The sequence below is a fragment of the Phascolarctos cinereus genome, unplaced genomic scaffold, assembly GCF_003287225.1.
Source record: "Phascolarctos cinereus isolate Bilbo 61053 unplaced genomic scaffold, phaCin_HiC Scaffold_5;HRSCAF=322, whole genome shotgun sequence".
Classification (NCBI taxonomy): domain Eukaryota; kingdom Metazoa; phylum Chordata; class Mammalia; order Diprotodontia; family Phascolarctidae; genus Phascolarctos; species Phascolarctos cinereus.
Window position 1 is genome coordinate 346,728,499 of NW_027555958.1, and position 12,483 is coordinate 346,740,981.

General features: G+C 36.8%; 1 protein-coding gene across 1 annotated transcript in view; it reads right to left on the reverse strand.

Moving 5' to 3' along the window:
• Nucleotides 1-12,483, reverse strand: part of CEP170 (centrosomal protein 170) — a 182,595-nt gene that overhangs the window by 8,862 nt on the left and 161,250 nt on the right. The window contains 1 exon segment of the mRNA XM_078156262.1: nt 12,200-12,367. Within this exon segment, the coding sequence (XP_078012388.1) occupies nt 12,200-12,367 (168 nt within the window).

Genomic DNA, 12,483 nt, shown 5'->3' on the forward strand with positions numbered 1-12,483 from the left:
TTGAGATTAGACTCCCATTTTCCCTTCACGTCAGTCTATGGTATTTGTATCTTTTATATCATATACCTTCCCTCAGAGCAAAGGTATTACAATTCATCAGGTATTTTACTGTAGGTGGCGAATACTTTTCTAGGCTGAGGGATAAACAAGTAGCATATGACATAGTCCCTGACTTGAGCTAACAGCTAGATCCTGATTAGTGCAAATAATGAATTCCACGAAGAGGTTGCATGTATGTGAATTTGTACTTTTCTAAGTTTTAATTAAGTAAAATATTATAATTGGTTCTAGTCCAGTGGACATGTTATATGAATTCAAATAATGTGAAGACTTCCTCGGATTCATTATTTTGCATTAATCAAGAACCAGCTGTATACTATAGTTAAAGAAACAAGAACACTAACATAAGGAATAATAACAAAAATACTAAAGAATAGATAACTGCTAAATTCTGTGGTATAGACACCGAAGGTCACTGGAGTTTGGAAGACAGGGAGATCAGTGAAGACTGGAACAATCAGGAAAGCTTCATGGAACTTGAGTTAGGGCCTGAGAATTAGGCTATGAGAAAAAGGAGGAAGATCAAGTCAAAGGTTTAGAGAATTAGTAATGGCATATTATTAACAGGGATGGCTATGGTGTGTTCACGGCATGACAAAAACCCATCCTAATAGCAGTTGAGAGTAAATGTTTGGAAGTATGCTCCTAAGAAAAGTTTTAAATAGTTAATATAGTGATATCAATAACAAAGAACAGTATTATTTTCCAAGTAGATTTGGTAGGGCAAGAGCTGTAATAACAAAGAATGTGAATCTGAACTAGATCAAGTCCACTTGATTTGGGGACTTTCTTCAAGAATGCAAAGCACCAAGGATACAAGAACCACTAGACTTACAGGTCTGAGGACTAGTGAGAAAGAAACAGTAGAGGGATCTACTAGGAGAAAGTGAAGAAGCTTATCAAGAAATTCTAGGTCAGTAGGGAATATAGAGTAGCAAGAATGTATTTAATGATTTGAGCAAATACATAGGGTCAATAATACAAGGTGAAGAAGAATTTAAGAGTTTAATGATAGAATGTGGGAGAAGTTTTTGTCAGAGATGAGGAATACTGAAGAGGAGAACTCAGATCCAAGTATGTTATTCCTAAACGTCAACTAGCTCTAGAAAAACACTACATTAGAAATAAGGACATGACTGGAGAAATTATACAAGGAAAAAATACCATAAAGAAATGTGTGACTGCTTGAATAGCTTTACAATGGGGTTGGGGATATTAATGGTAGAGTTTAATTATAATTTATTAACTAATGTTTTTACAAAGCAACATCAGTTGGGGCAACACTATGTGGTATGTGCCAACATGCAGTTGTATCTAGTATAGGGTAAAATTAGAAGACAACAGTTTAGTATTCTAGGGAACTATGAAGCAAAGGTATCTGGATGGTTAAAAAACTGAATGACTACTATTAATTTTAAAATGAGTTAGGAGGCAGATGAAGGGAGGGATTAGTCCTATGCAAAACAAATTCTAAGGATATACAAAAATACTTATAGCTCTTTCTAAGGGAGTAAAGAATGTAAATGTGAGTGGGATGACAATAAATAGAGGAATGAACAAATTATGGCATAGAAATGTGATGGAACTATTCTGCTAAAATTGATCAGAGTAATGACCAAACATGATTCCAGAGGACTAATGATGAAACATGCTGCCCACCTCCTGATAGAAAAGGTGAAGGGCTTGGAATGCAGAATGAGACATATTTACTTTGAACATGGGCAATGTGTAAATTTGTTTTGACTAACTATACATGTTTGTAATGGGCTTTTTCTTGTCTTCTCAATGGAGGATGGGAGTTGAGATGGGGCAAGGGTGGGTCCTAATTAAAACAAACTAAATATGTTTTAAAATAAAAAAAATTAATTAGGTGGGCTTCTGACAGAATGATAGGGTAAAAATTTCAGGCCCAAATCCAATTCTCTCTTGTTCAGTTCATGATGCCATTTGTGGTTTTCTTGGCAAAGATACTGGAATGGTTGGTCATTTACTTCTTCAGCATATTCTACAGATGAAGAAACCTGAGGCAAAGAGGGTTAAGTAACTTGCTCAGGGTGACACAGTAAGTGTCTGAGGCCAGATTTGAGCATAGGCAGTCTTCCTGACACTAGGCCCAGTGCTCTATCCACTACAGTACCTGGCTGCCCAAAATTCCAACTTATCCCACAAGTTTGTTGTTCAGTAGTGTCTGCCTCTACCATGAATTCAAAAATAGTTTTTTTAAAAATTGGCTAAATGTAGCCAAAAATGAAAATAACAATCCAAATCTTCTCTTTTTTTCCCATCCTCAAAACCCTTAATATCTCCTCTTGCTCTCTCTTTGTTTTCCTCATTCTCTAATAATGAGATGGTCCTTCTCCTTGCCAAGGATAACTCCACTATATTTGCCCTTGATCTCATCTCTTGCAAATTTCTCCAGCTCAATCTTCTCTCTACCCTTCTCCTCATATCCTCCAAACTCTTCCTATTAGTTCCCTTCCTACTGCTTTTGAGTATACCCATATATGTTTTTTGGTATTTTATCATTATCACTGGACAGCTCCCAAAAGATAAAACAAAAAAACTGAGTACTAAGTACCAACAAATCATTGAAAAATAATAATAGCATCTAACATTTATATAGTGCTTACTCTGTGCCAGATACCGTGCTAAGCACTTTCTATTGTTAACTCATTTGATACTTACAACAACCATGAGAGTTAGATGCTGTTATTATCCCCATTTTATAGATGAGGAAACTGAGGGGTACAGAGCTAGTAAGTACCTAAGGCTGTAAATGAACTCAAGTCTGTCTTCCTGACTCCAGGCCAGCTCTATTCACTGTATAATCCAGCTGCCAGGAGTACTGGGAAATGATGGTAAAGTGCAGAGACTGATTTACAAGTTACTGCCATAGAGAAATCTCAAGATATAGCAAACCCAGACATAAAGGTGGCAAGACCCAGAACTCTAGGTCAAAGGAAAAAACAGTGCTAAGCGGCTAAGAAAAGCTCAGCATAACCCTAACATAACAGGCTGACATTTCACAACTTTCACTCATCTCAGCTAAGAAAACCAGAACTAGGAAGAGAAATGGAAAGCAAAGGAAAACTTAATAGACAGAAGAATTTTAAAAGGAAGATAAATGTTGAATAGGTACTTATCTTTTGAAAGGGAAAGGAGAGACTTGTTCCTGTGGAGTTCTATTACTCTTCTAAGAGTCAGTGACTGAACAAAGAGATCAGCTACATGCCTGAATATCAAGCTGGAACACTTAAGAAGGGTGGAAAGAGGTATAACATTATTTCTTATAATTGTTGTGATACAGAGGATTATTCAAATAAAAAGATGGAGGAATAGGAAAAGTAAGGAAGCTCAGGTGTAGCTAGGTGGCACAGTGGATAGAGCTTCAGCCTTGGAGTCAGGAGGACCTGAGTGCAAATCTGGCCTCAGACACTTGACACTTACTAGCTGTGTGACCCTGGGCAAGTCACTTAACCCCAATTGCCTCACCAAAAAAAAAAAAGGCAAAAAAATAAAAAGAAATAAGGAAGCTCAAAACCTCACTCTCATCTTAGTTGGGGAAGCAAAGTTTTCTTTTTAAAAAATTAACTATGTAAATAAAAAGACGATTTTGGTAGAAATGGAGAAATAGCATGTCATAGAACAATGTAGTCAAACTCAAATAGAAAACAGGGGCCACTAAACCATACACGTATTAGGGAGAGGACTTGAATGCAGACGTGTATTCAGCAGGAAGAGATAAAGAGAAATTCCTTTCAAAATTCAAAATAATTATAGACCCCAAAAGCTATTAAAATGTGCATACCCTTTGATCCAGTGACATTGCTGCTAGTCTATACCCCAAAGAGGTCACATGGAAAGGAAAAGGACCTATATGTACAGAAATATTCATAGAGTTTTTCTGTGGTAGCAACGAACTAGAAACTAAGGGGATGCCCATCAATTGGGGAATGGCTATACCAGTTGTGGTGTATGATTAGCAATGAAATACAGTCGTGCTGTAAGAATTGCTGAAGAGGATAATTTCAGAGACATCTTGGAAGACTTTTATGAAACGATGCAAAGGGAAATAAGTGGAACCAACAGAAGAATTTATGCAATAACAATAATATTGTAAGGACAACCAACTCTAAAAGACTTAGCAATTCTGATCAATACTGTCAATGACTAATCAATGACTAACCACAATTGCAAAGGACTCATGGTGAAGCATGCCATCTACCTCCAGAGAAAGAACTCAAAGTACAGATCAAAGCATGTTCTTTTCCTTCTTTTTTTTTTTTTGACATGAATACTATGGGAATTGGTTTTGCATGACTACAAATATTTTTCATGTGCTTTGTTTTTCTTGCCTTCTCAATAGGAAGGGAAAGGAGACTATCTATGGGTCTCTAAGTCACCATGTCTTTATCTTGGATCTCATTAAGAAAGCATTTAGTGTTTTTCAGATACAAATATTAGTAGATCTTTTGTTTGATCCTAGTTAGGAAAGGTCCTTCTCTCATAAGCATTTTAGTGTTTTTTAACAAAAATGAGTGCTACATTTCATAGAAAAGCTCTTTCTGCATCTGTTGATATAATCACATTGCTATTTTGTTATTAATGTGGTATTATTTATAGTTTTCCTGATGTTGAACTATTTTTGCATTCCCAATATGAATTCAACCTTGTGTTCAGTAGTCTTCTGAATGTAATGCTGTTGCTCCTTTACTAATATTTTATTAAAGTTGTTATGCATCATATGAACCCAGAATTTTCTAATTCCAAGTCTACCTCTGTTCTCTGTACCAAAGGTGTCAAGGCTACCTCACTATCCTCTGTAACAGAGTGTTACAGCCCTCAATACTCCCAAGGGCAGCCTGAACTTGATTAAAATGTAAATGGGAAACATTTAACAAAATAAATAAAAATAAAATGAAGCATTAATAATGTTAACATTTGGTTTTATAAGTCATATGTCAAAAATAATTTGGAACAACAACTTGTCTAGAATCTCAAGCAAATAATGAAGAAAATGAAGGAGAGTTAGTTATAAGAGATTTTAACTATATCAATAAAATAATATTCTTCAAAATTTTTTTGGATAATAGTTAAAGTTTAGAAATGTAGATGATGGAAACAGAGTTAGATACATAAGACCTAGAAGTGACTAAATATAGAAGCTGAGGATTTGAGAAGCCAAAGAATATATACTTCCTTGATTAGAACTACTAAGAAGAATGCACTGATGATGATGGGCAATAAGTGGTCAAACAAGATGAGCAAACAGTTCTCGAAAGCAAACATGCAAAAGATGAACAACTACATAAAAATGCTACAGTTCATGACTAAGAAAAATTAAAATGGAAACTGGAAGGTTTCATGCCATACCTAGAAAAGTGGGAAAGATTAAAAAGCAATATAGTCATTGAACATGTGAGAGAGAATATGAGAAAATAGAGAAATTAATGCACCACTGGTGGAAGTGTGAATAGATTCAAATATTTTGAAAAACAATGGATATTCATGTAAGAAACACTTCATACCATTGATCCTCCTACTGGGCACGTGTTTGTAAGCAAGATAATTTCAGAAAAAATGGTCTCATCTATAGCAAACTAATTTTTTTAATAGAAGAACTCTTTGTGTACCAAAACACTATATACAAAACAAAATTGGTGCATACTGACAAAGGAATAGCTGAATAAATTATGTCATGAGTATAATGGACTATTACTTTGCTTTAAGAAGAGATAAATATAAAGAATTCACAAATCATGGGAGAGATATTAATTGTTCATGGTTGAGCTATGCTCATATAATAGAAAATGATACTACAGTTACTTTATGGATATAATGAAGTACAAGAGAAAGAATGAGGATGACAGAGGGATCAATCTGCTAGAGAAGATAGGATAGAATGAGGTCAAGGGTACATGTAGAGGAGTTATAGAAATGACAGGACTAGATCCATTCATAAAGATAACTCTCATAACAATGTGAAGGATTGATTCGAGAAAGTTAAATGATGTGTTTGGAGGCTGTATCTCCTCGGAAGATGGTAATGAGACTGCTATATTGTGGTGGTGGCAATGGAAAGAGAAAGAAAGAGACAGATTTGAGAGATACTAAAAAGGTAGAAACTAACAAGAACTATTATTTAGCAGTGATGTAATCATAGGTAAGTCACTTCACCTCTTGAGTTTCAGTTTCTTTTCTGCAAAATGGGCAGAAATTGTACTGTGTACCCAATAGAGCTATTGTGGGTAAAATACTTTGAAAATCAGATAAATATAAGGTATAATCATTATTGACTGCATGAATAGCAAAGGAAAAAGGAGAGACAAGATCATCTTAAGGTTTTAAGGATGACAGTCTGGGTAAATGGGGGCAGCACTAATAGAAAAAGGGAAACCTAAAGGAAGAAATAGGCTAGGTTTAGAATGAAAAATAATATAGGTCAATTTTAGAGATACTGAGTCTGAGGTGTTGGCAGGATTTTCAAGCAGAAATGTCTTTTAAGAGGCTGAAGATCATAGGATCAAAGCTCTGCAGCTGGATGATACCTATCTTATAGATGAGAAAAGCAAGAATTATTGAAGTTAAGTGACTTGCCCAATGTCAATAAGTGCTAGGTGAAATCTGAACCCAGATTCTCTGACTCTGGAGATGGTGTTCTTATCCCTCTTATTACTCTGCTTCCAAGTGTTATTCTAGACCTCAGGGTATATGTCAAGACTAGAAATACAGAATTACCTGAATCATGTGTATATAGTTAAGAACTGAAGTTAGAAGGGAAAACAGAATTGCCAAAGAAGAGTAGGGGAAGGCAACAACTGCCTGAAGAAGGCCCAGAAATATACTCTGAAAGCTTGGAAAATAAGGAGAGAGTGGGGTTTCTGAAGACAACGGAAAGAGATTATCCAAATGCTACAAAGGGACTAACATGGGTTAGAGCAGAAAAAAATGCAACTGAACTTAGTCATTAGGAAGTTTTGGTAAAACTTGAAAAGAATTTCAGAGGAGTGGTGAGGATGAAAGCTATATTACATAGGGTTAAGGAAAGTTTAGACAGTGAGGGAGTAGAGGCACTGGAAAATTGTTTTAAACAGTTTAGCCATGAAGCAGAAGCTAGAGAATGAATTACAGCTAGGTGGGATTTTATGGCTAAAGAAGATTCTTTTACGATTTGGGAAACCTAAGCATGTTTATAAAAGATCATGTGAGAACCAGTTGAATGGAGGAGGCTGAAGATCTAGGAGAACCAAAGATGGCTGTTACAGCAAGATCCTGGAAGAGATAAGAAGGAATAGGAAGGAGGGCACAGCTCAATGAATAAGTCATAGTGAGGAATACATAGGAATACACTTCTGGTATATGTTCTTCATTTGGGGATTACAAAACATTCAATCAATAGGCTTAACCATTTGATTACGATTAAACAATATGTGTGTGTGCGTGTGTATAGTTATATATGCTTTATAAAATTAAATGGTCAGAAAAATAAGCAGTATTTTCTCCTTTTGTTGAAAGTATCACTCATTCTAGAGAAAGTTTACCTATAACTTGTTTAGTTTCCTTGTTCCTTAATCTCATCCTAATACCTAGGAGGTGCAATTATAGCCTCTCCATAAAGTCTGACACTTGATTCTGGCATGGGAACAACCCTGGTACGAGTTCTTAAAGGTTTTGCCAAAGGAGTTCAATTCTTGCACACTCTACTAGAAAAGTTACAAGTATGACCTGTTTTCCAGGGCTAATTTAGGCAATTGTAAAGGCTCATTATCTAAGTGATATGTTCTTTGGCAGTAGCACCCTAGGAAGTCAAGAAGAAAATAAAACAATCCTCAATCTCTTTTTGCTTCTGTATTAATGGTGGCAGAGAGAAAAAAAAAAGTAGGAGATGCTAAAAACCATAGTTTTCAGACTGTCTATAAGCATTAATGAAACTGTTTGCAGTCTTAAGTGTGAGATCCCTGTCCTATGATTAAGGAGCAGATAGATTTATTAATGGAGAAAGTGAACTATGTCAATGCTATATAGGAAGCCAGAAGACAAAAGGAATTTAAAAGTAAATGAAAAAATGGCTTAGAGTTTCTCCCTGTAGAAGTTATTAATGGGGTTGGCAGAGTCCATTTTATCCCATTGTTGAGTTCTCAAGGTCTCCATTTTGGGGTGGGGCCCAGGCCAGCCAACCTCCTGGCTCTGCTTCTTAAGCTTCCAGATTTTGCCCCGTGCCACAGCTACAGTTATTACCCTGAACTCTTCCCTCAATGCCTGGGATCTCCCTAGAATAGGACAACCATTCTATTCTGAGTCCTCCTCACCCTGGAACATCCTTCCTCTATACCAGTCCTCTTCTCCTATTGATGAATTCCTATCCAGGCCTCCATTTTGGGAAGAAGCTCACGGTGGCTAAACTTCATTCCCTTCTTGGTCTGGATCTCATTTTCTGCACTTTGATATCATCTCACCTCCTCCCACAATCCAATCTCTTCCTTCCTCTACCTCCTCCCTCACTTTTCATTTCCCTTTTATGTTCTGTCTACTCTCCTACTAAGACTATAAGCTCCCTGAGGACAAAAACTATCTTTTTTTGTTTGTGTTTGTATCCACAGCACACAGCATAGCAGCAATGCTTAATAAATGCTTGGTTGCCTTTCCAAAGTCAACAACAAACATCATTTCATGGGACACCTGCATCTTGTACTGTGGGCTAAAAAAAAGCATTTACAAAAGGAATACCATAAAAAACAATTACAGATCCTGTGCCAACATCTGTTGAAGAGAATAATGAGGCAGAGAAATTCTATGAAAAACTCAGTATGATCTTCCATATTAAATCACTTATATTTTTACCCAACATGTTTTCAATACAAAGGTTAATAGGGGCAGAGATCTAAAAACATCTTGGAAAGCAGTTCAGTAATAAGGAAGGAGAAAGGCCAAATGTCTGGTTTACATGGAAGTCTCATGCCTAAAAATTCATGATTTTCTTTCTGTGAAAAATAAGTCAGGAGGTATTATACAGAATGCAAAATAACATAACAAAAATTAAATTGACTGTATTTTGTCAGGGGGAAAATGACTTGTTATTGAAGTCATTCTTGAATCAGCTGTCTGTGTACAGTCAGACCACCAATTCATTCAAAAAAAGATGAGAATTAACAAAACCAAAAGAATAAAATAAAAACTTAGGGGAAAAAATGATGTGAATGAAAATGATTCCAGCTTAACTTATTGAAACAAGCTGCTAGAGATATGGAACCAAGATGGGTTAGTGGTAAGAAGCAGTACAGCTGAGCTCCCCTCCACAAAACTAAGCCAAGCAGATCTATAAAATGTACCAGACCAAATCCTGATGGGGAAATCCAGAAAAAGTTAAAAGTATTTGTCTAGCTCAAGCTGGTACATGGGGTGCAGGGAGGTCTGTGAACACTGCGGACAGGGTTGGGCCAGGAGCACACCACATGAAAAGCACTGTAGAGCAGAAGGAGGGGCTGTACACAAGGGCAAGGGTAGTCTCCAGATCTGTGCTGCACACTACCAGACCCACGTCAAGGACAGGTGAAAACTGGCAGCTTTGTTGTCCCATTACCCATTACCTCTGGCCACTGATACAGGGTGGTCCGAGAAGGCAACTTGTGTACAGGGGTAGTTTCCTGGTAGAGAGGACATGGGCACTATACTGGTATACCTAGAAAGGAAGAAGTTCTGATGCTAGCAGCAGGTGTGTGGCTCAGATCCCAGGAGCAAAGCAGGTTCACAGTTCTGGCACCTAATGGAGCCCACAAAAGAGTAGCAAAGGGGACCAAATGGAAGCCTATGAGTCTGCCACTCTGAGCCAACAGTTTTCCAGCTGGCTGAATGGGACTGAGCCCAGCAGTAGTCTACTACTGCTCAAACCCAAACTCAGGGCAGGAACTTGCTGAGAGGCAGCAATCAGATGTGGCCCTTGATTAGAGCATTTTGGGAGTACGGGACCTTGCAAGTACCCAGCCTATCCCTGAGATCCTGAAAAAACACAATACTCAATACCCCAAGAAAGTAGCATCAGGATCAGTCCAGAACTTCCCTCCAAAAAGGTGAAATGGCCCAGCCCAAACATCAAGACTAAAGTGAAGAAGTAGTCTGGAAAAATGAGCAACCAAAAATGAATCTTACCATAAAGATCTGTTATCATGGCAGGGAAGCTCAAGACACAAACCCAGAGAAAGAGAACAATCCCTAAATATTCACAAACAAAGCCTCAGAGTAAAACAGTCTGGCCAAAAATTCAACTAGAATTTCCATAACACTGAAGCAAGAGTTAAAAAAACATTTTTATAAATGAAATTGAAGTACTGGAAAAGAAATGAGAGCTATGGAAGAAATCACCATTCAAAGTAAATCACCTGACCCAGACTCTGCTCTCATCAAAGTCACAAATATGTTTGGAGAGAATATGTGTCCCTATTATCTGTGCTACCTGATATTTATTATGTGAGGGTCATTGAATAAGGTTCTTTCTACTGTCAGATATTCCAAGGGATACTGAATTATGTATTGTAAAAGAGCCTATAAAGTGGTATTTTGTTATGAACAATGGTCTCAGACCTTATTACCCCAAATGGGTGACACAGACTATCAACTATTGACTCACAAGCCTACCATCTCATTTCTCCAAAATGTTTTTTTGAGAATATCTGAACATACATCCAGGGTATCCTTGATGAAAATATGAGAAATAAAGAATAATGGTATGGTACAGAGTACACTGGATTTGGAGTCAAAGGACCTTGGCTCAAATCTTATTTCTGCTACTTTCTATGTAACCTTGAGAAAAGCCCTCAACCTTTCTGGGCCTTAATTTCTTCATCTGCAAAATAAGAGGGATGGACTAGATGATTTCTAAGGTCCTTTCTAGTTTCAAATCTATGATTCTATGATATTGTGTGGCAAACCACATAGTTATAGTTATAAAGCTGACTGAAAAGTAGAGAGAATATAAGACCTACTACATTTACTATTTATTGTATGTTAACTGTTATTATTTTTATTTTAAAAAGCATTGATTTGGCAAAGTAAAATATCATCTTAACAGCTCTTCTTTAGCAAGATGACGTTTACACACACACACACACACACACACACACACACACACATACATAAATCACATACGGTCCCTTAAAAGATAGGACAACAAATGGGACTTTAATCAGTGATTCTGATTACTTATATCAAATAAGAGATAAAAAGACACACATGCTTGCCAAAGAGATTTTTTATTGTTGTGTGGATTCTGCAGATGTTCCTGTTTGCGGATGACACTGCTGATTGCAACAACCTGCCTGCAAAACCTCCTAAATGACATCCATAATTACTCAAAAAATTCTGCTGATCTATACAAGGGAAAACGTAAGTTGATGAAGAATTCTTATTGCTCAGATATTTAACTGGATGGAAAGCCCAAAGAGCAAATTGTCTGTCAGTACAATATGTGTGTGAATATATATGTATGTATGCACGTGTATATATGTATATGTGTGTCACACACATGTGAAAGAGAGACAGCTAAACGGACAAAGAGCCATGTTTGAATTAAACTGGAAGAGGAAAATAGGCTGGATTGCCATTGAGAAAATGTGCGGTGCTTTTAATGCCACCAAATTTCTCTGTGAAATAAATGATCATCTTTGTACCAGCAATATTTTTCCAGTGTTGCTATATGGCTATGAGCATGGAATACTACATATTCTAAAGAGTTGATCAACTGAAAGATAATGGAGAAGCACATGGTTGGCCTGAGCAAACTACAAAACATTTCAAACGTGGAATCATGTAGAAGAGTTGTTTGTCAAAGAAATACAGACTGAAAAAAATGTCAGCCCATCATATGGTGAGAACAAGGGGCAATCAATTGATATACCCTTAAAATAGTATCCATTCAATACTGAAAGAATGAGAGGAAGGTCCAAAACATTGGGTCACCCTCAGTGGCAGATATACGGAAGGCCTGAGACAAGAACCACACATGGGCAGGTATGGACAGGCTGTGATCTACAGCACCAAAGGAAATGACTACACTGATTAGATCTCAGCTTGGAGTTTCATTATAAATTCCCTTTAGGTTATTCTTCTTTTTTAATCAAATGTTTCTCTAGACTGACATACTCACCTCATCTCTGCTCCATGTTCTCCGCCTTGTAATTGTTAAGTGTTCTGGATTCTCTGTTAATTGAGGCCTGGAATCACTAGGTCTATTGTTTCCTTCTGGTGGTTTAGAATGAACTAGTGGAGGGATTTTTCGGAAGTTGAGGCTTTCATCAAACACACGATCAACCAACTAAAAGGACAGAGAAAAGGATAGCTGTGAGGAAACTATAATTTTTAGTAAATTAACTGATAGTAATACTATGATTTTTATTAGACTGATTTTTTCTTAATAATAGAAATATGAGA